The sequence below is a fragment of the Eucyclogobius newberryi genome, unplaced genomic scaffold (assembly GCF_026437365.1).
Source record: "Eucyclogobius newberryi isolate DKJ021-1_F unplaced genomic scaffold, fEucNew1.0.hap1 SCAF_3, whole genome shotgun sequence".
Taxonomy (NCBI): domain Eukaryota; kingdom Metazoa; phylum Chordata; class Actinopteri; order Gobiiformes; family Gobiidae; genus Eucyclogobius; species Eucyclogobius newberryi.
Window position 1 is genome coordinate 2718337 of NW_027315945.1, and position 27720 is coordinate 2746056.

General features: G+C 45.0%; 1 protein-coding gene across 1 annotated transcript in view; it reads left to right on the forward strand.

The window, feature by feature from the left end:
* Positions 1-27720, forward strand: part of rgl2 (ral guanine nucleotide dissociation stimulator-like 2) — a 99066-nt gene that overhangs the window by 12125 nt on the left and 59221 nt on the right. Inside the window, exons 3-5 of the mRNA XM_072460149.1 lie at positions 21892-21936; positions 22560-22643; positions 22878-23044. Of these exons, the coding sequence (XP_072316250.1) occupies positions 21892-21936; positions 22560-22643; positions 22878-23044 (296 nt within the window). The remainder of the gene's footprint in view (positions 1-21891; positions 21937-22559; positions 22644-22877; positions 23045-27720) is intronic.

Below are 27720 nucleotides of genomic sequence, written 5' to 3' on the forward strand. Positions count from 1 at the left end.
AACATGTAAAAGTATTCAGGCTGTTTGTCCTGAGTGTCTCCAGCTGCTGTCAGAACGTTGACCTCATGATTCAATCGTCCACCTGTGTGTGATCTGATCTCAGCATAAATGCAGTTGGTCTGTGAAGGCCACAGAAGTGTGTGAAGAGAATGTTGTGGAGCAAACAGCATCATGAAGTCCAAGGAACACCAGAGGTCAGAGGTCAGGGAGAAAGTAATGCAGGGTTAGGTTTTAAAAAGATTTCCCAAGCTTTGAATGTTCAGTCCATCATCTGAAAACAGAGTACGGCACAACTACAAACCTACAAGACATGGCCGTCCACCAAAACTTACATCTGAACAAGGAGAGCTCTGGTCAGAGATGCAGCCAAGAGGCCCCTGGGAACTCTGGAGGAACTGCAGAGACAGAAGCTGCTCAGAGCTGATGGAAGATGGAGCCAAATACAGGACAATCTTAGAAGAAAAGCTGTTTGTGTCTGTAAAAGACTTGAGACTGAGGCAGAGCTTCACCTTCAGCAGGACAACGAGCCCAAACAAAAGAGCTACAACTGACTGTTTTGAAAAAAGAATGGGCATAAATCTCAGTCTGTGGAGGAGCAAAGCTGGTAGAGACGGACCCCAGCTGTATTCCACAAAGTATTGACACAGGGGCCTGGATACTTTTCTTTAATTTTTGTAAAGAAAATCTGTAAATCATGTTTAATTTTCCTTTCACTTCACAATTGTGTGCCACTTTGTTTCGCTCGTTCACAAAAAGGCCAATACAATTTATTTAAGTTTATGGTCATGTTGTGACAAATACTATTACAAATACTATTACAAATACTATTACAAATACTATTACAAATACTGTTACAAATACTATTACAAACAACTGTACTCTAGACTGGTCCAAGACCCTCTTTAGTCCTGCTTTATACAGGAGCTTATCCTTGTGTTCCTCAGGTAGATGTGGTTTCTTTAGTCCTGGATGAAACCTGGTCTTATCCTAAAGTCTTTGGATCTGCTCCCAGGGGCCCCTCCAGGGGGTGGCCTGAGAGGACCCGGGCCACTATTCCTGTTTTTTGACAGATAAATATTGTGTTGATTTTTGCCACTGTGGGTTGTTTGTGGATCTTGAAGAGATCAAATATGAGTCAATAGCGTGCAGTGACTTTAATGGATGGACAAACAGCCGGTTTTGAACCCGGCTCTCGTGTGAATGTCTCTCTTACTGAGCTAAACTCTCATACCTTATGCCATATAACACATGCTAAATGGATAAATAAGCCAACTTGATCAACTTTGTGACACAAATTAGCGCTCCATGTTGTGAAATTACTGTATTTCTAACTAACATCTCGACCATTATAAACGTGAACAGCCTGAGCTTCAAACACAGTTTTTAAGTCTGTTTCTTCTAACGTGGCGCTGCTGTTGCTTCTCTTCTCCTCTGCACATGCTCAGTTAGAGCTTCTCTTCTCCTCTGCACATGCTCAGTTAGAGCTTCTCTTCTCCTCTGCACATGCTCAGTTAGAGCTTCTCTTCTCCTCTGCACATGCTCAGTTAGAGCTTCTCTTCTCCTCTGCACATGCTCAGTTTGGCAGGTTTATGGTTTGAGCACAGACACATGGGTTTGAGAGCACATGTGCAGAGCTCTAAAAGAAGCTGCTGTCTGCTCTGGTTCTACAAGCTCATGTTAGAGGGCGGAGCGTGAACGGGCCTCTGAACACGCCCACAGAGTCGCTATGGTAACAGCGGAACCATGCTCTCCGCGCAGTACTGCCCAGCGGCCTGTAGAGGCCACTAAACAGGCTTATTTGGATATATTTTTGAACAATTCATATATAGTTGTGATGCACGTTAATTTGATATTATATTGGCCAATCACTGACTGTAATGTTGTAGTCCCGCCCTCAGACCATTGCCCTCCGAAAAAATATCATTTTAAACGAGGATATTTTTCATTTCTAGTCAGGATTTTATAGCTTTTTTTTTATTGCTATAAGCAATAATATTATACTCGTCTTTCCTTCGAAATGACATTCACAATTTGACATCTGATCATATACATGACAACAGAACATTCTAGAATGGCTATAGTTTAAACTCTTGACAGGTCAGAATTCTCTGTTTGACTCCGATTGCACATGTGTTGACCTGGTTTAGCTTGGCAGAGGTTCCTGTGTTTGTGTTCTCTTCCTGTCGGGGCAGGAGCAGACGTCCTGTCGGGGCAGGAGCAGACGTCCTGTCGGGGCAGGAGCAGACGTCCTGTCGGGGCAGGAGCAGACGTCCTGTCGGGGCAGGAGCAGACGTCCTGTCGGGGCAGGAGCAGACGTCCTGTCGGGGCAGGAGCAGACGTCCTGTCGGGGCAGGAGCAGACGTCCTGTGCCCGGACCTTAGGAAGTCTTAAGGGAGACTTATTATGCAAAAACCACTTTGAAGAACGTGAACCTTATTATAACAGTCCCTTCTCTAAACCACTGGAGGTTATATGTAGAGAGATTCGTGCACATTTGTGTCATCTTTATTCTCCACTGGACAAGACTCCAGGCCTTCACCGCGCCCATGACACGCCCGTGACACGCCCGTGACACGCCCACTGCTCTTTACTTACGTCCTTCTGGGGGATTTGGCTGCCGCTTTTACACAAATGAAGACGATTCCTCTGTTCGCTCTTGTGAACTGCAGCTCTCCAATGGCGACGGAACCTAAAAAGGCCGATGCAAAATCAGAAGTTTTCAACACAGAATAAACAGATTTATTTTTAGAACTTGTCGTTTTAGAACATAATGATCCAAAAGCGTGCTTGATTAGAACTATATAAAAGACAAAAGCACAACAGCTTTAATGAGCTATAGGTGGAGGGTGGAGAGGCAGAGCTGGAGCGAGGTGTTTCTGCTGCAGAATAAGACCATAAAGGCTCATATATTACAACTGATCAGCTTTTGAAATAATAGGTTGGGTTCTAGAACCACTACTGTTTAAACCCTTTAGTTGTTTAGTCAATGATGTCTCAGTGGTTTCCAACCAGGAGGTCAGGAAACCTTTGGGGTCAGAGATCATTCACATAAGATGACTCTTGTTCAATGTTAAATGTTTTTAAACCAGGCTCTGATGTATTTGAATGCTTTTATTTTGACCAAACCGCCTGGATTAGTCACATTTTATGATATTCTGAGGTTATTTCCATTTTCTCCCGTGAAATCACATTGTAAATGTTTTAGTTTTCAACCCTTTGAAAAGCCTGTGTGGACTGAACAGTGAGATGAGCATGTTAGTGTGTGTGATGTTGGCAGAACCTGTTCTCCAGTAAACGTTAGCATCCTTGTGTACTGCAGCTCCCAGGCTCCGCCCTTGTGTAAGCCCCTCCCACAGGACTATGCGCCCTAGGCCTGTGTCCCAGTTACACCTGTCTCCTGCCGGGATCAGGTTCATTCACATGTGGAGCAAAAGTTCCTTCTAATCCGCCATGTTACAGAGTCACTGGGCGGTTGTTGTGTCCTTGGGCAAAACCGCTCCAAACTGTGGCTGAAGAACAACAAGGATGGATTCATGTAGATATTCAGCCCCAAAAAGTCCTTGGCAAGACCCTTCGTCCACCGAGCCCCATGAGTCCGTCTGTATCCAAGAGTCCATCTGTGTCCAAGAGTCTGTCTGTATCCAAGAGTCCGTCTGTGTCCAAGAGTCCGTCTGTGTCCATGAGTCCGTCTGTGTCCATGAGTCCGTCTGTGTCCATGAGTCCGTCTGTGTCCATGAGTCCGTCTGTGTCCATGAGTCCGTCTGTGTCCAAGAGTCCGTCTGTGTCCATGAGTCCGTCTGTGTCCAAGAGTCCGTCTGTGTCCATGAGTCCGTCTGTGTCCAAGAGTCCGTCTGTGTCCAAGAGTCCGTCTGTGTCCAAGAGTCCATCTGTGTCCAAGAGTCCGTCTGTGTCCATGAGTCTGTCTGTATCCAAGAGTCCGTCTGTGTCCATGAGTCCGTCTGTGTCCATGAGTCCGTCTGTGTCCATGAGTCCGTCTGTGTCCAAGAGTCCGTCTGTGTCCAAGAGTCCGTCTGTGTCCATGAGTCCGTCTGTGTCCAAGAGTCCGTCTGTGTCCAAGAGTCCGTCTGTGTCCATGAGTCCGTCTGTGTCCAAGAGTCCGTCTGTGTCCAAGAGTCCGTCTGTGTCCATGAGTCCGTCTGTGTCCAAGAGTCCGTCTGTGTCCAAGAGTCCGTCTGTGTCCAAGAGTCCGTCTGTGTCCAAGAGTCCGTCTGTGTCCATCAGTCCGTCTGTGTCCAAGAGTCCGTCTGTGTCCAAGAGTCCGTCTGTGTCCATGAGTCCGTCTGTGTCCATGAGTCCGTCTGTGTCCATGAGTCCGTCTGTGTCCATGAGTCCGTCTGTGTCCATGAGTCCGTCTGTGTCCATGAGTCCGTCTGTGTCCACTGGCTCATGAAAGTGAAGGGAGTCTTGATGTGAAGCGTTGGAGTTTCCAGCAGTGATACACATAAGGCCACAAAAAAAAAATGGTGTGTTTCCTGTAACTCGACCGAGCTGGATTTAAAAAAAAAAAAACGACCTTAAATATTTTAGCGCATATTTACTGGCCGTACATTTCAGAGAATGTAAAATTGTGAGAGCGAAAAGTGCTCATATGACGTAGTGACAGCATGAAACTAGTGAACGTAGAAGTCTGTGAGACTGTTCGATGTTTTCAACGAACATCATGATGACTTTGTTGCGACTGCAAAGTGCGCTTCGGAGTGACACAACTCTCACACTATTGTCACTACTGTCACTAATGTCACTACTGTCACTACTGTACACTACTATCACTACTGTACACTACTGTCACTACTGTCACTACTGTACACTACTGTCACTACTGTCACTACTGTACACTACTGTCACTACTGTACAGTACTGTCCACTACTGTCAACTACTGTACACTACTGTCACTACTGTCACGACTGTAATCAACTGTCATTACTGTCACTACTGTACACTACTGTCACTACTGTACACTACTGTCACTACTGTCACTACTGTACTCTACTGTCACTACTGTCACTACTGTACACTACTGTCACTACTGTACACTACTGTCACTACTGTCACTACTGTACACTACTGTCACTACTGTCACTACTGTCACTATTGTCACTACTGTACACTACTGTCACTACTGTCACTATTGTCACTACTGTACACTACCGTAATAACTGTCACTATTGTCACTACTTTCACTACTGTCACTACTGTACACTACTGTCACTACTGTCACTACTGTCACTATTGTCACTACTGTACACTACTGTCACTACTGTCACTATTGTCACTACTGTCACTAATGTCACTACTGTCACTACTGTACACTACTGTACACTACTGTCACTACTGTCACTGTACACTACTGTCACTACTGTCACTATTGCCACTACTGTCACTACTGTCACTACTGTACACTACTGTCAACTACTGTACACTACTGTCACTACTGTCACGACTGTAATCAACTGTCATTACTGTCACTACTGTACACTACTGTCACTACTGTCACTACTGTACACTACTGTCACTACTGTCACGACTGTAATCAACTGTCATTACTGTCACTACTGTCACTACTGTCACTATTGCCACTACTGTCACTACTGTACACTACTGTCAACTACTGTACACTACTGTCACTACTGTCACGACTGTAATCAACTGTCATTACTGTCACTACTGTACACTACTGTCACTACTGTCACTACTGTACACTACTGTCACTACTGTACACTACTGTCACTACTGTCACTACTGTACACTACTGTCACTACTGTCACTACTGTACACTACTGTCACTACTGTACACTACTGTCACTACTGTCACTACTGTCACTATTGTCACTACTGTACACTACTGTCACTACTGTCACTATTGTCACTACTGTACACTACCGTAATAACTGTCACTATTGTCACTACTTTCACTACTGTCACTACTGTACACTATTGTACACTAGGCAAGGCAAGGCAAGTTTATTTGTAGAGCACATTTCATACACAAGGCAATTCAAAGTGCTTCACAGCAGGAAAAATGCATTCAAATCACAAAGAAATTACAGAAACAGAACTACAATAAAATTAACTAAATTAAAAATTATCAATCCAACTGATTTTCTAAACTAATAAAATCACAAACAAAAGAGAAGAGTGCAAAGAAAAAATCCTTTTAGTCATATGCGCAGCTAAACAAAACAGTTTTTAGCTTAGATTTGAACATTGTCAGAGTAGAAGCCTGTCTCACATCTTCAGGAAGACTGTTCCAGATTTTAGCTGCATAAAACTGAAACGCAGATTCCCCATGTTTTGTCCTGACTCTGGGCACCAGCAGGAGGCCGGTCCCTGAGGTCCTCAGAGTCCGAGATGGTTCATATGGCACTAACATATCCAAGATGTACTTTGGTGCTAGGCCATGGAGAGACTTGTACACAAGCAGAGCTGCTTTAAAGTCTATTCTCTGAGCCACAGGGAGCCAGTGCAGAGACCTGAGAACAGGACTAATGTGATCATACTTCCTGGTTCTAGTCAGGACCCGAGCAGCAGCGTTCTGGATGTACTGCAGCTGTTTTACAGCTCGTTTGGAGAGACCAGTGAGCAGGCCGTTACAATAGTCTAATCTACTGGAGACAAACGCGTGGATAAGTCTCTCTAAATCTGGTTTTGACACTATATTTTTGATTTTGGCAATGTTTTTTAGATGGTAAAAAGCTGCTGATGTTATTGATTTGACGTGGCTATTAAAGTTCAAGTCTGAGTCCATTATTACCCCCAGATTTCTAATTTGGTTTGTAGGTTTTAGAGCGATACTCTGGAGGTGACCGCTAACACTTTCTCTTTGTTTCTGTGGGCCAAAAACGATTATTTCAGTCTTGTCTGAGTTCAGCTGGAGAAAGTTGTTTTGCATCCACAAACTGATCTGTTGGATGCAGTGACAGAGTGAATCTACTGGTCCATAGTCACCTGCCGACAGTGAAACATAGATCTGAGTGTCGTCTGCATAATTGTGATAGGACACATTTTCACTGCGTATCAACTGACCCAACGGCAGCATGTAGAGGTTGAACAGAAGGGGACCCAGGACTGACCCTTGGGGCACTCCACAGGTCAGGGTCATGTGGTCTGAGACACAGCTACCAATTTCAACAAAGTACTTCCTGTCTTCCAGATAGGACCTTAACCAGTTTAGGGCAGTGCCAGTGATGCCCACCCAGTCCTCTAGTCTCTGTAAGAGGATCCCATGATCGACAGTGTCAAAAGCAGCACTCAGATCTAACAGAATTAAGACTGAGGCTTTGCCCGTGTCAGTGTTCAGGCGGATGTCATTTGTCACCTTGACAAGAGCAGTCTCAGTGCTGTGATGAGGTCTAAAACCTGACTGAAAAACATCAAATGAGTTGTTTATTAAGAGGAAATCTGTGAGCTGTTGGTAAACAACCTTTTCAAGGACTTTGCCCCAAAATGGCAGATTAGAGATGGGCCGGTAATGACTCAGTACTGCGGCATCAAGACTGCTCTTCTTTAGGAGAGGCTTTATGACCGCAGTTTTCAAAGACATTGGGAATGTTCCAGATTGAAGCGACATGTTAACTATGTGAGTGAATGGTGCTAACAAACTGTTCAGCACAGACTTTAGAAATTTGGTGGGTAACACATCAAGGCAGCATGTAGATGAACTCAGACTGGTGATGATCTCATGGACAGTTTTGTCAGTTACTGGTGCAAAGTGAGTCAGCTCTAAGTGTCTTGGTGGTTTTAGGGTAATTTTTTGCATTGTGGGATTTATAGCATTTTTAATGCCCTGAACTTTGTCATTAAAGAATAATGCAAACTCATTACACTTGGATGTGGAAATGAGTTCTAACGGCAGCTGAGCTGGAGGGTTTGTTAATCTGTTTACTGTGGCAAACAGGACACGCGAGTTGTTACTGCAGCTTCCAATTATTTCAGAAAAATATCTTTCCCTAGTTCTACATAAGATTAGGTTGTACATATTCAGCTTTTCTTTGTAAATCTCTTTTTGAACCTGGAGCTTTGACTTGCGCCATTTCCGTTCGGCCCTGCGGCACTCCCTTTTCTGTGCCCTGACCGAATCATCATTTCTCCACGGCGCCTTCTGCTTATTTTTAACCATTTTAGCCTTTATAGGGGCGATGGTGTCCAGAACATTCAAAACACTAGATGTAACAGAGTTCAACAAATCATTTACATTAGAACATGAGACATTTTCAAAGTGGAGGCCGCTCCATGTTTAGTCCTGACTCTGGCACCAGCAGGAGGCCGGTCCATGTTTAGTCCTGACTCTGGCACCAGCAGGAGGCCGGTCCATCTTTAGTCCTGACTCTGGCACCAGCAGGAGGCCGGTCCATGTTTAGTCCTGACTCTGGCACCAGCAGGAGGCTGGTCCATGTTTAGTCCTGACTCTGGCACCAGCAGGAGGCCGGTCCATGTTTAGTCCTGACTCTGGCACCAGCAGGAGGCCGGTCCATGTTTAGTCCTGACTCTGGCACCAGCACGAGGCCGCTCCATGTTTAGTCCTGACTCTGGCACCAGCAGGAGGCCGCTCCATGTTTAGTCCTGACTCTGGCACCAGCAGGAGGCCGCTCCATGTTTAGTCCTGACTCTGGCACCAGCAGGAGGCCGGTCCATGTTTAGTCCTGACTCTGGCACCAGCAGGAGGCCGGTCCATCTTTAGTCCTGACTCTGGCACCAGCAGGAGGCCGGTCCATGTTTAGTCCTGACTCTGGCACCAGCAGGAGGCTGGTCCATGTTTAGTCCTGACTCTGGCACCAGCAGGAGGCCGGTCCATGTTTAGTCCTGACTCTGGCACCAGCAGGAGGCCGGTCCATGTTTAGTCCTGACTCTGGCACCAGCACGAGGCCGGTCCCTGAGGTCCTCAGAGTCTGAGATGGTTCATATGGCACTAACATGTCTGAGATGTACTTTGGTGCTAGGCCATGGAGAGACTTGTACACAAGCAGAGCTGCTTTAAAGTCTCTTCTCTGAGCCACAGGGGCCAGTGCAGAGACCTGAGAACAGGACTAATGTGATGGTACTTCCTGGTTCTAGTCAGGAAAAAAAACAAAAAAACTAAATCAATACAGTTTAATTACTGGACTAGTCCATTCAGGTGTTCAGGTGCAGAAATCCACTTTTCTCCTCGATCTGGAGCATTATCAATCCAGAAATAGGCTCTGCTTTTCTTCTGCTTTCCGTTTATAAATCTTAGTGAACAGAAATAATCCACATGCTCTGAAATGCTTATAAAGTTTTTTAACTCATTTTTAACTAATCAGACGTGACCGTCCCTGTGGAGATGCATGCTGGGACTGCGTGAAGACAACTGCAGGAGGTCTATATACCTTTGATTTTAGGACATGTTTTTGAAAGAACAGTGACAAACGGTGACTATATCACAGTTGAAACTTGTAGAGCAATATTCTTCTACGCTCTTCTAATGCCACACATTTACGAGGCAGTGTTTGTGGTGAGACAAAGCGTGGGCGGGGCTGGACTGTGAGCTCCCGAGCTCAGTGGGTGCAGGGTGTAGTGTTACCTGTCACCTTTGGGTGCACCTGTGTGATCTGGTTACAGTGGGCGGGGCTTAGAGTGGGGAGGGAGGAGGGGCCAGACCTGCTTGCTGAAGCCACACGACCTGAGCTAGCAAAACGGCAACACTAGAGCTATCATTAAAAGCTAAGGGCAGAGCTAACTGCAGAGCTAACTGCAGAGCTAACGGCAGAGCTAAGGGCAGAGCTAACGGCAGAGCTAACGGCAGAGCTAACGGTGGAGCTAACGGTGGAGCGCTCGGGGTCCGGCCGCTGCAGGAAAGGTGAGCAGGGACAGAGAGGTAAGGAGACGACAGGAGGGATCAGGGGGGACAGGGTGAGAGGGCGGGGCTGGGGAAGGACACTCACATGTTGGAGCATGTCCAGGACGAGGAACATCGAGGAACTGAATCTGAGAGGAGAGGGTCAGGTCTGTGGAGCGGTGGGTTTTAGTTTGACAGATGGAGATAAATGTTTCAGTGGAACAAAACACGAGGAACTGGGATTAACCTCAGAACATCAGAAAATGTGAAAAGTCCAGGAGGTTTTATCAAGTAAAAGTCAGACAACAGAGCCGGGTTTAAACACATTTACAGTTGTATTTGACATGCATTTAAAGTAACAGTACGTGACTTTCTGGCGTTGGCACATCACCTGTATGATTCCATGTGAATAGATAGAGATAAATAAGTTTTATGTGTTGAACACAGCCAAAAAGGAGAAAACTCCTAATGCCCAAGTACCAGTCAGGTTTGTGGAGATGCAAGCCCTTTTGCAGTAAGAACAAAGGTTTCCTCTGTTCCTGTGCAATAAAAAACAATAAAAATGCATTTATTTTAATCTGTTTCTTGGCTAAAAGGGCTTAAAACACAACATAAAACACAGAACAGACACAGAAAACAACCAGAGAGTGAATTATAGAATAAACTTGACATCAATTACACAATAATAATTTCCATTAAGCTTCATATTCTGGGTCACAGCAGCAACGCTCTGATTTGAGCTGAAATAAAGTCATTTTCAGACAAGGTAAACCTCCGCCTCTTTTTTCTTTTGATAACTGTAGAGTTTTAAATCGGATTCGAGGTTTCTTGTCTTGCCATTTAAATATTGAGATGATTTGATTCCACTCATTAGACAGGATCTGGGGGATCTGGGCAAAACATGAACTTTTATAGTTCAATCCAAAGTCCGTGAGCCTGAGCGTTAATTTTGATTATTGATATTACGCCCTTGTAAGAGCCGCAATATATTTTATTATTATTAAATCTATTTCAAATTTGCACAGTTCGTTAAATAAATAAGGTGAGGTACCAGAACATAGCTTTCTCAGCGTTCAAACTTATTATTACAGCTTTGTTTTGTTGTTTTTGATAGTTCTTTATGGAGGACCTAAATATTTAAGGGATTCCGTTTTAAATGGGTCTTTCATAAGGACAGAGGGATATGGCAGTAAGAATACAGTTCAGACTTTTGTACATTCAATTTGTATCCAGACATTGGACCAATATCATGAAGGAAATGCATCACATTAAGTGGAAATGTCTGGTTTGGTTAAATATAGCAGGTCATCATGTGCAGCAAGACAGTTTATGTTCTGTCCCATCAAGTGAAACATTAGACATTGTTTCCGATTGTCTCATGTATTGGGCCAATGGTTCCAAGTACAAAGCAAACAACAGGGGGGACCAACCACAACCCTGTCTCATCCCTCTTTTCAATGTCAGTGAGTCTGTCAAGTGACCGTTCATTTTGATTCTTGATGTTGGGCCATCGCGAAGAGCCTCAATATTTTAATTATTATATAATCTATTTGTTTAGCACTTTAAATAAATATTTTTTTCAGCGTCCGGACTTATTATTGCAGCTTTGTTTGTTGTTTTTGTATTTGGCTCATTCTGTGTCTTATGTTGTCTTGTGTTTGTCGTTTGGTAATTAATCATGTTTGATCATTGTGGATTAAGTTTGAGTATTTGTTCCATTCTTTTGAACATAATTGAGATATATATACAATATTCCACATTGTAGAAAAAGGTTCAGTTGTATCATCTGGACTCAATTTGAGAAAAAACTTCATTGTCAATCTGCAAATTTAGACCGGGAAGTCAGATATTTATCCTGCTCTGAGGTAAGCCCCGCCCAACAGAAACTTCACCTCTTTGTTTATTATCAGTCCTTTAATGGACTATTAGTCTCCCTTATGTCCCAGTCTCACTCTCTTTCTCTTCCTTGAGGACCTGATTAGCATCCGAATGCCCTGGGCGTCGACCTCTCCAGGGATTCAAAATTCCATTATAAACAACAGGAAGGTTGAACCTTAACCCTCCATTCCTATTCGAAGATGGTCTTTCATTTTTAACAAAGATAGCCTCTTTAACTCTTTCAAACCATCTGTTCTCCTGCTCAGAATCTTCTCCTCACTGTCTTTGATAGAGTGGTTTGTGTCTTTAAAATGAAGCTGCACGGCGCTCTGAGGTCCTGAACTCCAGTGTCTTCTGTGCTGATAAACCCTCTTGTGCAGTGGCTGTTTAGTCTCACTATGTGGCGCTCTTCACACTTTTCTTCACTGCATTGGACAGAATAAACTACACTGCTTTGTTTTGGGGTCGGCATCTTGTCCTTAGGATGAACCAGTTTGTGTCTTAAAGTGTTTCCTGGTTTAAAATAAACAGGGACTTCATGTTGTTTAAAAATTCTCAGCAATTTTTCAAACAGTCCCGAGACATAAGGGACAGAAACACGCTTCCTTCTCTGTTCTTTTTCCCTTTCGTCCCTTTGACCAGTACAAACCAGCCATCTTTATCTTTTTGTCCAAAACTCTGTTCCAAGGCTTTTCTACTTGAGATCAATAAGCTGGCAGCATTCCAGACACTCCCTCCCATATTTATTTGACATTGCAGCAGGACAGGCGTCTCCGGGATGGACACATCACTTTTAGATTGATTCTTTCCAATATCTACGCGCTTTCTGCAAACTGCACACGTCTGTGCTGAGCGTATGTTTCTTTTACCACGACTCTCTCGTCGACGCCTCCACCCGATGTGTGTTTGTATCTTTAACGACCTCGTCTCATCTGCCCCGCCCTTGATTTAGCTTTAGCTAAACTAATTGTCTCAGACAAAACTCGACCAAAGCTTTAGTACTAAACCTGGCTATTGGTCAGTGGGTCAGTGCCAGGCTCTTCCTGGTCTTTACAGAAGGCTTAGTGCCGACCGACAACCAGACCAGCGTGTGTTCTGAGCCTGTCCCCAGGCACCTGCTGCTGCGCTTGGACACCAGCACAAGGGGCTATTGTGTCCAGCAAAATTATTTCATCTAAATAGTAGTTTACACTCCTTCCCATATTTATTTGACATTCCAGCATGAATAAAAACACATTCCCAACTTATTGAATTAAGAAAACATACTTTATTTCTACTTTTGGTCATGATAATACAATGATTTAGAGGCAGATTCCATTTGTGACATAAAATGACATTTTACACTTTAAAATAAAAAAAATCAGATTGTAAAGAGCAAAACAAACATCTCAGTGACACTAGTGCATAGTCGCAATTACTACATTGAGATAATAAAAACACAAACTTTTTTTGCTCTAAGGAAAGTTGTTCTTAAAGACGTGTCATTTATGACATTCTTTTCATGGGTTTTCTAATAACAAAAGCATATTTTTATGAATTGAAGTTAAGTCATACTTAATGCTTAGCGTTAGCCTTATCCAGATAATAAACTAATAAAAACCCACTCCTTTGTTGTGTTTGTTGTCAAGGTAACGGAGTTTGACACATCACATGTCTCGGATTGATATGAAATCAGCCGCTTTCACTTCAACATGAATAAAGTTTTTATTCACATCCAGCAAATGTGATTGGCTAAAGAGTCCCATTACTTTTCTTTGAGGCTCAGGGGCCATTTTCAAACAGCCCCACAGTCCAGTGCAGTGCAGTGCAGTCCAGTGCAGTCCAGTCCAGTGCAGTCCAGTCCAGTGCAGTGCAGTCCAGTGCAGTGCTGTCCAGTGCAGTGCAGTGCAGTCCAGTCCAGTGCAGTCCAGTGCAGTGCAATGCAGTGCAGTGCAGTGCAGTCCAGTGCAGTCCAGTGCAGTGCTGTCCAGTGCAGTGCAGTCCAGTCCAGTGCAGTGCAGTGCAGTGCAGTCCAGTGCAGTGCAGTCCAGTGCAGTGCAGTGCAGTGCAGTGCAGTCCAGTCCAGTCCAGTCCAGTCCAGTGCAGTGCAGTCCAGTCCAGTCCAGTCCAGTGCAGTCCAGTGCAGTGCAGTCCAGTGCAGTGCTGTCCAGTGCAGTGCAGTGCAGTGCAGTCCAGTCCAGTGCAGTCCAGTGCAGTGCAGTCCAGTCCAGTGCAGTCCAGTCCAGTGCAGTCCAGTGCAGTGCAGTGCAGTCCAGTGCAGTGCTGTCCAGTCCAGTGCAGTGCTGTCCAGTGCAGTGCAGTCCAGTGCAGTGCAGTCCAGTGCAGTGCAGTGCAGTGCAGTGCAGTGCAGTGCAGTGCAGTGCTAGGAACAGCAAAGATACTGCGCAGAACCCTCAAGCCTCAATAAACCCCCTTCAATTTTTTTACACATTGAAACTTATAATAATATAATATAATTCTGAACAAATTATATTGTTTTTAGACAAAACAATTGTTGAATACCGTTTAACATAATTGGCTGATTGCCAGGAGGGGCGGCACCCCATCGCCCATAATGGACCAGTCGCCACTGGCCCCTCTTATGTGTGAGGAATAGTAAAGTCTGTTATAGCCAATGTTAGTCCATTTCTTATGTTCTAAGTCATTTAATGGGTTTCTTGTAGGTTTATAATATCTATTTTCTTTCTTTTCTCATCTTTGTCAGTATCTTTGACCACTTAATTGGACCCCATACGCCATTACATCTACATGTAAAGTAGAGACAGTGTCCCTCAGGTCAGAGACGTCCTCCTCCACCACCGCAGCTCGGGTGTCCACTTCACCATCTTGGATTTCAAATCACACATTTCCGCGTCCATCTTTGCCTCCACTGTCTTTGTAATCTTCAGTTATCTCTTGTAAAAAACTTACTGAAACTAAAAACTGAAAAACCTGTATTGTTACTGTGAACGGCTTTCACTGCTCCATTGTATGACCTTAAACGTACCTTTCTCCTCAATGAATATTCAGAAGTCTGGTTTAACTTTCTATTTCCATGAAATCACACAGGGGACACAAGACACTTAAGACCAGCTCAAATTCACAGAGGGCCAACATAAAAAGCTGTGACTAAGTCGCGGGCCAAACTATTTATTGAAACATTTTAACATCTGTTTTCTCAAGACATGTAATATTAAAGCTTTTAGAATTAAAATAAATGTTTAACAATAGTCTTGCTTAAACACTGAATCCAGAACAAGCATTATATGAAATAATAGCTACATTTTAAATAAATCTCCAATCTCTCCATATCTGTATCTTTGTAACTTCTTTTAAATGTTAAAATAACAACTTCCTTTGATGAAAATCTGATCCTTCAACTACGAACAGTCCAAAGTCATAAAGAATCCACGCTCAGTTTTCCAGACTGTGATTTACTCTGAGGCGCATGGGTCCAAAGCAGATACTTCATCAAAGTCTAGACTAAGTGAATGTGTTCGTCTGTGATACGACTCCTGTGGTGAAGAGAGGAGTTGCTCACATAGATGTCCTGCTGAACACAGAGAGCGTTTGAGCAGTTTGTGCAGGAGTTACAGTGAGTCGGGCAGGAACTGTGGGAACTGTGCTGCACCAACAGAGTCATACTTTGCCTTGAGCGTGTCACTACACTGGAGCTCAATCAGCTTCGTTTGAAGGTTGATTACCGGTGTCACATCAACTGCAAAATGACGTGCACATGTCTGTACTGACGTCCCTGAAGCGGCGTGACACTCAGAGATACGTCTCTGTATTCTGAACCGAACTCCTCCAGGAAAGACTCAAACCTTTTGCTCTTATGAAGTTAACTACTGGAGTTATGGTGCTCATAATATGATCCATTTTCAAGGCTTTGCCACATGAGGCCTCCTGGTGGATTATGCAGTGGTAAACTGTGAACTCACCTGCGTTGTTCTCTTGCATGAATCCTGCCACCAATCCACTGTTTTGAGCGCATATTGCGGGCGCACCATCTGTCCTCAGTCCCACAAGTCTATCACGAGGCAGCCTCATTTCATTGAGACATTTGGACACCTCCTTGAAGATTTATTTTCCTGTGGTTGTACCATGCATGGATTTTAATCCTGAAAGTTCCTATATACCGTTTTGAGTCCACTCCACAGATAAAGATTGATAGCTGGTCAGATGTGTTGCTGCTCTTGTCTACAGTAAGGGATCATCTCAAAATGGGTTGAAGCTGAAAAGACGTAATATTTTTTGTCTTGGGGGGTTGAACCTACATTTCGTCTTTTTGTTGCTTTGAAGCTTCAATACATCGCTGTGGCAGTCATTGTTTTGAAATGCTAAAAAACTCTCTCAGCAACGAGCATTAGGCCAACATTAGGCGGCGGGTGCGTGCGCGGAGCATGGGGAGTGCGTACGGGGGAGCACGGCGCACCGCGGCCCGTGCGCGCTCCGCGGCGGCCCACCACGGCTGAGGCACGCACCGCGGCCCGTGCGCGGCCCGTGCGCACGGTGCGTTGTGATCACGGCGCGCAGTGGCCTGTGCGAGGGAGCACCCGCCCCGCTCCCCGCGCTGGCCACGGCGCGCCGTGGACCATGTGAATTGAGTAAACAAACATGAGTGACAGGTGACATTATTTGGAGAGTTCATGACTTCTACATATAAACATACAAAGGATGTTCAGGAATGTTCGCTAGAGGTGAAGCAGGTCCATCAAGCTACTATCGTTTTATCAACGCGTAACATTTTATGTGAAGCCAGACAAAGTCTTTTGGGGGGGGGGGGGCCTGGGGCGTCCAGAGAGGGACAGAAAAAATTACGTCTTTTCAGCTTCAACCCATTTCAAGATGATCCCTAAGTGAGTATGCAATAGAATCTTTCCCCTTCTCCCTCAGCTGTTCTTGCTCACAAGCACACGTAGCCATGGTGATTCTGCTGTTTAAAAACACTTGCTTTTTATCTGGACAAACAACATTGCAAGCTTTGACCATGAACTTTTTAACAAACTCTCCTTCATTTAAGGGCCGGGCTGATTTGGCGATCTCTGCTGTCACAATAAAACTGTTCTTTACAGCAGCCTCACTTTGGGACGTTGTGTTGCTGAACATAGTTTGCCGTGAAACCAGACTTCTTTTCAACTCCTCCACCTTCTGGAGCTTTTGCGTTTTGCTCAGATCCTTACACTTGTCCTGGTGTTTCGTTTCATAGTGTCGTCATATGTTAAATTCTTTCATTACAGATACAACACAAGACAAACATCTGTCTTTTACAGTGATGAACACATTATCTGCCTCATCTTTCTTGAAAGCTCCTGTTTTCTTTCTTTGTTTTAGCCATTTTTCAGAAGAGGTGGATTAAATTTGAGTGAGGCGACAGTTAGCAGATGCTAGCTAGTGTGTCAGGAGTGGTGGGGGCGATTAGGAGATATTTTAACATATTTGCAAAGCATTCTGGGATTTGTAGTATTAGCGGTGCATGCGCAATACTAGCGGGTTAATACTTGATATCACCTCACAGGCCAAATAGAATTATATCGCGGGCCAAATTTGGGCCCCGGGCCTGAGTTTGACATGTCAGCTTTAGACAGTGTCATAGATGGCTACATACTCTATACCGCTAAATAAAGAGAGTCCTTAAATCAAACTAAAGTAGACGATAAAAAACAAAATGAAACTCCACCACACTCCTCAGGGCCGAGGGCTGTTTGCTGGAGAGATACATGTGTATGTACAGCCTCCTTAAATCTATTTCATTTAGGGACGTCCCGATCAAATGGGGCCCGATCACGTTGTTTCAGACTTGATCGAAATCAGATCAAGAGAGAGAGGGGCATTGTGGGTAGCCAGGAAGTGTGTTGGTGTTTTTCGTTGTGTTTTCGGGGCGCGCGTGTGTCTCCCGCTGACGGTCCTTTAAACGCCCTGACGCGCCGCGCTCGACGCGGAAAACGCACGACGCGTTCGATGCGCGTTTACATAGATTTTGAATGTAAACTGGACGCTTTGGACGCCCCGGTCTGAGGGCCCTTTATGCTCTCTGCATCCTGTACTACGCTCAGCCTCTGTGCTACGCTCGGCCTCTGTGCTACGCTCAGCCTCTGTGCTACGCTCGGCCTCTGTGCTACGCTCACTGCTACGCTCGGCCTCTGTGCTACGCTCGGCCTCTGTGCTACGCTCAGCCTCTGTGCTACGCTCGGCCTCTGTGCTACGCTCAGCCTCTGTGCTACGCTCGGCCTCTGTGCTACGCTCAGCCTCTGTGCTACGCTCGGCCTCTGTGCTACGCTCAGCCTCTGTGCTACGCTCGGCCTCTGTGCTACGCTCGGCCTCTGTGCTACGCTCGGCCTCTGTGCTACGCTCAGCCTCACTGCTACGCTCAGCCTCACTGCTACGCTCAGCCTCTGTACATATACTGTATTTTACACTTTGTTTGTTTGTTTACTGCTGCTGGTGTTTTAAGTTGAGCTGCATTTTTTATTTAATTCAAATGTTGCTCTATTATTTCTTATTCAAGCTCAAAGAAGGTTTCACTGTTAAAGTGTAAGAATAAAATAAAAACTGGGGACAACCTGTTAATGTTGCATTTGTGCCTTTTTTTTTAACGTGTTGTTCAAGTATCGGATCGGGACTCGGTATCGGCAGATACTCAAAACCGGATCGGGACGTCCCTAATTTCATTTCTCAACTTTCTCAACTTTGAATCAGTTTTTGATTCAACAAATTGGGATTGCATTGCAATCTAGTTCTATATATATAATATAAGTTTGACACTGGAAAAAGTGTTTCATTTTCTTTGGCCCAAGGATAATTGTTAGAGCAGTTCCACCAAATACTCTTTTAGTGAGTCTATGCTCTGGCAGCTGGATGAGGCGGTTCCAACATTTGAATCTTCTACTTTATGAAGCACGGATGCCCTCCCATGTCACCGTCTGAAGCAGGTTTTGTGGTGAACCTAAGGAAATTCTAAAAGCTCTGTTCTGGAGAGCGTTAAATGGTCAAGCTCCTTAAAACACCACAAACCTGCGGCGTAGAAAAGAATCGAGCCCAACATAGAATCAAACTATTTAGTGTGTACAGAAAAGCCTAAATCAGGAACAATTTTAGTTTAATCACTAAAGAGCCCAGAGCTCTCCCTGCTGACTCAGGCAGGAACCTGGTTCCCTGGTTCGCTCTGTAAAACTCATGATTTCATTGAAGATCAATTCTAGGTATTTGTAAGCACTTGTGTAGAGGAGACAGACCATACATTAGATTATAGCAAGTAAGTACTTCCTGGTTCTTTTGCTTCTTTAAAATGCATAATCTGTGTTTTATTTCATCCCTACTGACCCAGAGGCGGTGCATCAAGCACTCAATGATCACTCTTTGCGCATGCGTGTGTCGAGAAGTAATAACAACAAACTCACAATCCCTTTTGCTCTTCTTGCTTTCGGTCAAGTGTGTTGTGGCTCGTGGCAGCTGCCTTTGACAGAGTCTGGCAGGCGGACCTGTTGTCCCGGATGAGCTTTTTGGAGCTGCGGCAAAAGAGGCTCCAACGCACAGTCCAAGCTTCTCAAATGAGACACAACTGGTGGGCCTCCATCGTCAGGCCCCTCCCCCAGTTGTGCCCTCTTCTACTACAAGCCATCAGACCTATTCAGGGGCACCAGGCCCATTTGTAGTTCTGTGGCGGCCGTTTACAAAGGCTGGCCATTCCCGAAGTGAGCAACCCAGGACAACTGGGCCACACATGGCTCGGTCATCACAGCCCGACCGACAACCCCCCAGGCTTTCTAGAGGCCGGGGGAGTCGTAGGTGAGGATTACAGGCCGGCGGTTGTTTACTTTACCCCCGAACACATCCGGTACTGAGCTGCTAACACCCCAGATGACTGGGTACTGACCACCTTGTCACGGGGATACCGATTACAGTTCTGACGCTGGCCCCCCATTTCGGGCCGGGTCTTAACTACAATCACGGACCTGGTGAAGGCCAGGACACTCAACCAGGAAATAGCAACCCTGCTGGACAAGGGTGCCATTATACCTGTGAACCCGCAACTGGATCCGGGGGGGGTTTATTCAAGGTATCTTCTTGTTGACCTGTGCACCCACTCACGATCAGATTATTCATGATTGATGAGTCGGTTGGGGGTTGAGGGTGAACATGGAAAAGAGCAATCTGGTTCCCACCCAGGACACTGTTTTTTGGGGGGATTGCTCTGAACACCATTGCCATGGTTGCTTGTCCTTCACCCAAACGCATCGTAGACATTGTGAGCATGAATGCATTTCAGGATGGCAGGGCCCCGCCTTTTGTACAGTATCTTAAACTTCTAGGGAAGTTAATCCAGTGTGGCTCCCTTGGGACTGCTGTCGTCACGTCCCATGCAGATGTGGCTGAACAGCTTACAGCTGGATCCAGCTCATTACACACACTTTCTGTATCTCCCCAGTGTTTGCACTCCCTGTCCCAGTGGAGGGACAGACCTTGGATTACACACATTACAAGGGGTTCCGTTGGCTTCTCTCCCATCACGGAGAGAAGTTGTGAGCACAGATGCATCCTCCATGGGTTGGGGTGCAACCTGGCACGGTCACGTGGTGCAAGGAATGTGGGCCCCATGTTTGGTCGGGGAACACATAAACGTTTTGGAACTAGTTGCTGTACACTTGGGACTACATCATTTCCTGCCGAAGCTACGAGGCAGGCACATTCTCGTGCAATCGGACGACACATTGTCGGTTTACCATTTAAACCACATGGGGGGGGGGGGGGGGGGACCAGATCGGTAAAGCTCACACAGAGAACCCGGCAGCTTCTCACATGGGCATCAGTCCACTATACCAGCCTACGGGCAACTTATCTCCCAGGAACATGGAATCAGGTGGCAGACTACCTTTCCTGACAGACTCTCTTGCCAGGGGAGGGGAGGCTTCACCCAGAGGTGTCTCCAGCATCCGGCGGATCTTCGGCAGGGCCCAAATGGACCTCGTTGCCTCTCAGGAGTCGACCATTGTCCTCTTTGGTACTCTCTGATGGACAATACCAGCCCATTGGGTCTGGATGCACTGGCTCACAACTGGCCCCATGTTCTCCTCTACGCATTTCCTCCAGCTGAAATGGGGCATCCTCGGACGCGCGTCCGGGACCTCTGTCTTCAAATGTACAGGCGTCCAACTTCTGCGTCGGGCATGAATTTGACGCCGCGGTGTGTACGTAGCTTTACGCTGTGGCTTAATGCTGCCTTCCTTCCGAAGTTGTTGTGTTCTTCAGGCAATGTCCAACCTCTGTAATTAGCACGGTTAGTGCTGAGTCTGCTACAGAGTCCCTTTGACCTATCCGTGCTCTTGAAGTTTACATATGGTCAATGCGGGTGTCCAACAGTCGGAAAATCCTTTTGTGTGTTACACCGGCCCTCTGGATGTCATCTGTGCTGCAGCCTCCTGGACATCAGCCTCTACCTTTGCCAGGTTCTATACTGTGAATGTAGCGGTTTCCCTTCCCCTCGACGGGGTGTTACGCCAGCACCATTCTTCATCTTGTTGAGGTGGGTGTTTTGTAAGTGGCCCGTGGATTCCTCGTGACTTTGTTGTTACAAGTCATCCAGTGCTTGAAGCTCCGCCTCTGGCGGTAAGTAGGGATGAAATAGAACTATAGCGGTTCTATGAATCCCGGATGACCGCCAGAGGTCTCTGTCCCTCAGAATCCACATGCTTTCGCAAGAAGATTCAAGAGATTGAGCTTCCGGTGCCATGTGACTAAATAAGGTCACGGGGTTCACCGGAAGGTCACTACAGGAGATTGTTGTTATTGATTCTCGACCTGCGCATGATCATTCAGTGTTTGAAGCACCGCCACTGGCGGTCATTCGGGATTCATAGAACTTAAGTTACGTTCGTAACTATCATTTAATCCATGCATTCAGAATATCTAAGTCTCTTGCATACAACAAGAGACTTCACGTTATTAATATAAATCCTAAGATTGGCTTCATTAATTTAATTTAGCAGGTCGTTTACATAGAGGTAAAATAAAGTGGGTGATAATACTTTGCCTTCCACCAAAGGGTCGGGTGACAGCAGCAGGAGACGTGTACTCCAAACACACACAGGGTTGTTGATATTAGTGACTGGTAATAGGATCCAACTTCAAGTATAAAAACATGGAAAAATTAAAGAAAAAAGAGAACTCGTGTTTATTCTGTGCTGCTTGAGCTCAAATGTGTGCCACTGTGTGCCCACAGTCAGAGTCCCCCATGAAGACCACCTGGTACTGCCCCCTGGACCTGGTGAGGACCCCACATACTCACACACGCACATGGCATCTAAAGATTCACTGAATGTCTTTAAGTACACCGACAGTGACACATATTTTTCAAAATGTGTTTTTTTTTTAATGAAAAGTAAAATTCTCCAACAAATTTGGCCCAAGAATTGTACAAACAAATTCAATTGTAAAAGCTAAAAAAATAACTGAACTGAAACTTCAAAGCTAGAAAAGAAAATCGTCATTGCATAATTTTTTTCTGTTAAAATCTTTAAACTATTAATTTAATCATACAATTAAAGAGGCCAGACTAAATCTGAGCAGTAACAGCAGTTATAAGTTCATTGAAGTTTCACTGTGTCACATCAAGATAATGTGTTTGTCAAAGGTTTTTACGTGAGGCCAGAGATGGTTCACCTTGAGTGTGACTGTGACCCACTGAGCTCGTGTCTTGGCCACTCGGACATTCTGTTTCATCATCACGGCCCTCCGTGGTCACAGATTCCCCTTTTTTAATTAAATATGTAAATTAAATGAATCACAGAGGCAATAAAAATGATAATCGAAGGCTAATCTGAATGTTTCCAGACTAACATTTGTCATGCAGGTTTGATAGTCATGCTGTACTTTCCTTGTGTGTGTCAGTCTACAGTGCTGGAGGAGGAAGAGGAGGGCATCATCTACACTGTGAGAGTGAAGCCGCAGCTCAGCGCCCCCTGCAGTCCCAGAGTGAGACATACACTCAGCGTTATGAGACACTGAATCTGATTTACATTTAGACATACAGAGGAAATGGTAAGAGGCGTGTAATGAAACAGTTCCAGCTGCATGCTGCCCGCAGACAGCCCTGCTCTGGCACTGTGCTCCCTGTGGTCGGGGAAAGTGATATTTTTTCCTGTTTTGTGACTTTTTAATATTTCACATTTGTTCAAATGATACTAGTGTGACTGTTGTGTGGTGCAGACAGGAGTGCGGCGGTCTCAGTGTGTGAAGGCCGGCACAGAGGAGAAGCTGGTGCTGCACCTGCTTCACTGCTTCACCACTGGAGACTTATCCTACGTCACCATCTTCCTCTGCACGTACCGCTCCTTCATCAACACACAGCGGCTCCTGGACATCCTCACTGACCGGTACGCTATCTGTGTATATTGACACACTGTCAATATACAATGGTCCAGAATGGAGTGACCAAGTCACATCGCTTCATTTCTGCTGATTTTGCAAATAAAATATCAATTTCATCTGTAAAAACTCTATAGAACAATAAACCAGATGTTGTAGAAGAAGCTTCAGTTGTATCTTCTGGACACTGTTTTAGAAAAACAAGACATTTTGATTCTCATCCAAGGGACAATCTCAATCTGCAGATCGAGTCTGGGAACTCAGATATTTATCCTACACTGAGTAGGCCCCACCCACAGGGTGGAGCCTCCTGATAAAGGTTGTTTATAGTTTCACTTGAGACGTTTGTGTCCTAACAGCCCTGTTATGGGCCCTCAACATCCTCCCGCCCCATGGCTCCAAACTACAGCACGGGGCCAAATGCGGCCCTCAGACCAATTTTTGTTGGCCCTCTGGCTTCCTGCTTAGTTCGTCAAAACAACAACATTTTTACTGTAAAATTGGATGTAAAACTGTAAATTACACCAACCTAATAATAATGTTCCAAGTCTTGACTCACTTTGTCATTCGACAAATTCAATATTGTCGAGTTGTTTGTTTACAAAAAAGTCTAAAAACGCTGACCTCGCTGAAAAGGTTTGGACACCCCTGCCTTAGTGTCTTCCCTTGTCCCTATGGGACAGGACCAAACTGACACCTGAACACATCTGCAAAATACTAGACCTCTGTCTGAACTTACTTTAAATTGTGGGGACAATTCTACAGACAGATGCCAGATGCCGTGGGCTCTCTCATCTCTACCGTCTATCGTGAACAACTTGTGCATGAGGCAGTTTGAGAAGAAGGCTTTGACCTCCTTTTCAGGCTCTACTCTAAGTCTCTGGTGTCGCGACATGGATGACACATTTATGACAATCAAGAAACAAGAGCAGGAAGTTTTCTCAGAGCACATCAAGGTGGTGGACCAGAACATCAGGTGGACGGGGTTTACTCAGAGTAGGATAGCTTCCCAAGTTCTCAGACTTGATCCGCAAATTCAGATTGATGGTCTTTGTGATTTTAATGCATTTTCCTGTCGTGTGAAGCACTTTGAATTGCCTTGTGTATGAAATGTGCGACACAAATAAACTGGCCTTGCCTTGATACTTGGATGAGAGTTGAAATGTGTTTTCCTAAAAACAGTGTCCAGATGACTACAACTGAATATTTTTCTACAAATGTTACATGAATCTTACTATTCATCACACAGAGGCAAACACAAGAGGGGAGTTGCAATGTTGGATTTAAAACTGAATGACTTTTGAACAAAGTTTGTATGTAAAGACAGGAAAGACAGTATTTGAACACCCTGCAAGTTCTCCCACTTAGTAAATCCAGAAATCACATTATATGATTATTGAGTGTCTGCGCGATGTCACACAGACACTATATGTTCTAGTTAGGCCCGAGCGCCACAAGCTGGCGAGAGGCCTATTAATCTCGTAAGGCCGTGCAAAGCACGGCTGCGAAAGTGCGCACGTAGTGCGCACGAAATCGAGCGCGAAGCGCTCGCCCACTTCCAAACACTCACTAACGCACTCCTTCACTCATGCACGCCCCGTGCATACTAATTAGTAGTAGGAAAATGGAACATTACCGTTGTAAACGGGCGAAGCCCGTGCAAAAGTGCGCACTAAACGAGCACTTTACATTGAGATGACGACCGCGAAGCGGTCGTCATCCCCATATAAAGCACTCATTTGCGCTAAGTAGCTCACGAATACGTTCCCCATCTCTTGCATGTTCCGTGCATATAAGCATGTAATGCAAAAATTGAACATTATTACTGTATAGAGGGCCAAAAACACAAAGTGGGCGGAGCCCACTCAAAATTAACGAAAGTACCCGTCAGTGACCAGGGACCCACACCATGAGGTAGGAAAGCGCGAGCGCTTTCCGAAAATGTATAGTTTATGATATTTGAAAAATGGGAAACATTGTTTTCGCATCGGAATATTTAGGCCCGAGCCCCAGCAGGGCGGAGGGCCTATTGCTCCCGCAACGCTGCCGAAGGCAGCGTTGCAACTGCGGGCGATTGTCCGATAGTGGAAACGGCTATATTGTTTTTGCTAAAAATATTATTATTATTTTTCTTGTTCTTCATCGCTTTGAACTCTAATTTGACCCCCTGAACATGCTCAAAAACTCACCAAACTTTGCCCAAAATTCAGAATCGGCGAAAAATTTTATTTTTTCTGGGCCATTTTTTTTTTCGTTAAAAAATGGCGCGACAGCGCCACCGACAAAAGTCAAAATACATTGCGCCTATGGGAGACGCCCCGAGGTCAACTTTGACGTAAAGCTACGAAATTCGGGACACGCATTCCTCTCGTGAGGACAAACAAAAAAAATCATTGTGGCCACGCCCCCAGACTTACCCTATGGCCGCCATCTTCCTTTGAAAATGAAAACACGCTGTGTTAGCCATTTTGTTCACGTCAAACTTTGACGAACTCCTCCTAGGGCGTTTTGCCCACCAACTTCAAAACTTGAAGTGAAATAAATTCATTTGGCGCCACAGCGCCCCCTACAGATTTTATATGGAGGTTAAATGTTTAGTTTTGCGAAATTATATGAAATTTGACACACAACTCAATTTTAGCATCCCCATCAAAAAAGTCAATGAGACCCATGTCATAATTGTTATGGCGTTGCCGTAACGATGACCGAAACCTTTCATGTTATTCCAATGGGGAAATCGCCAGAACATGTTTACACTTTAGACTTTCACAAACTCCTCCCAGGGCGTCAGCCCTATTAACCTGAAATTTGGTGAGACTCATCTTCAGGACCATCAAAAGTTATCCACATTTTCATTCAAAGAGTCACGGTGTCTGTGCGGCAAAGCTGCACATTTTGCCAAGAATTCAAAATAAAATAGCTTTTTGATGGTAAAACAAAGGGGAGAAGATGTGACAGCGTCACAGATTCAGCAGTAGGCGTAATAAAAGGACAATTGGGGCGCGTTAGCGCCCCCTCCTCTTGCGGCGTGGCGGCGGTGTGGCGGCGGCGTGGCGAGGGCCGATCATTGCCGCTTGCGGCTATATTGTTTTTTATTATTATTATATTTTCCATGATTTTCCATTTAGCCAGTATCAACTCCTTAACGCTTCAACCGATTTCAGCATGTTATACCTCATTACGATCGCTTTCACAGTAGTACGTGTGCCATTACTTTTGACATTTGAACAACTTGTACTTTTTACTGAATTTTCAAAAGTATTAGTACTTTTTTCCCATTTAAAATGAATTTGGGCATTATGAGTGTCTGCGGAATTCTTTAGACTTTATTCTTTAGATTTTTGTGACGGAGCCGAGAGAGAGAGAGAGAGAGAGAGAGAGACTTTATTCTTTAGGCTTTATTCTTTGGTAGTTTGGGCTCTCTGTCAACAACAGGTAAGATTGTAGGGAGGGAGAGAGAGGGAGAGACGCAGACACTCAAGCAACTCAAGCAAAAGTTTTTGAACACTTGAGAAAATCCTAGAACCTTGATATGCTTCTTAAGGAGCCACTCCCCTTGGTTCTCCTGGCTGAGTGCTTCAGGTCATGGTCATGTTGGAAGACCCAGCCACGCCCCATCTTCAGCCACGCCCCATCTTCAGCCACGCCCCATCTTCAATGCTCTGACTGAGGGAAGGAGGTTGTTTCCCGAAATACATGGCCCCATTCGTTCTCTTCAGCCGTCCTGTGTCCTGTCCAGAAAAGAACCCCAAAATTCAATTCCCTCGGAGGGCGAGAGTGAAAAACAGATGAAACAATGTTCATAGGGACTTGGCAATGTCCCAGCGTCCCGTGTCCTTAGACAGACCTGTTCCTCTCCCATGCCTCACAGTGGGGATGCTGTTCTTGGGATGGTCCCCCAAACACGGCGAGTGGAGTTTATACCGAAACTTTCTATTTTGGTCTCATCCGACCACATGACTTTCTTCATGTCTCCTCTGGATCATCCACATGGTCATTGGCAAACTTTAGATGGACCTAGACATGTGCTGATTTTAAACCGTGACGTTGTGGTGTGTTGCCATAGTAACCTTTGAAACTGTGGTCCCAGCTCTCTTCAGGTCATTGACCAGCTCCTCCTGTAGTTCTGGGCTGAACACGAGCTCAAACAGGTCATACTAAATTAGATGAATAAGTGGAGTAGAGGTGGACTTTTGAAAGGCAGATTAACAGGTCTTTAAGTGCCAGAATTATTAAACTACAATGAAAATTTCAGATCCTCCATTATTTCTAAATGAGTGTTCAAATACTTATTTTCCTCACTGTATGTGCCGGTTAAAGGGCAGGTTAGGTTTTCACTCTTTAAATGTGTATGCTCCACCAGGGGGCGATATCACCTTCTATACAGATATTATGGCCCTGATTGTGGACGTGTCAAACTCAAGAGGCACTGGAGGAACAACAAATAAGATGTTCCATAAATGAATGAAGAATATAGGATTGATTGACAGCTGGAGGGAGATGAATCCTAGAACACGCCCGTAAACCAATTTTTCTAATTCACATGCAATCTACTGCAGAATGGACTATTTCTTTATCTTCAATGAGGACGATCTAAAATCTCTGAAGCAGATCTAGGCACAATTGACCTAAGTGATCATGCTCTACATTACTATAGATTTGGAGGAAAGACAAAAGAACTCAC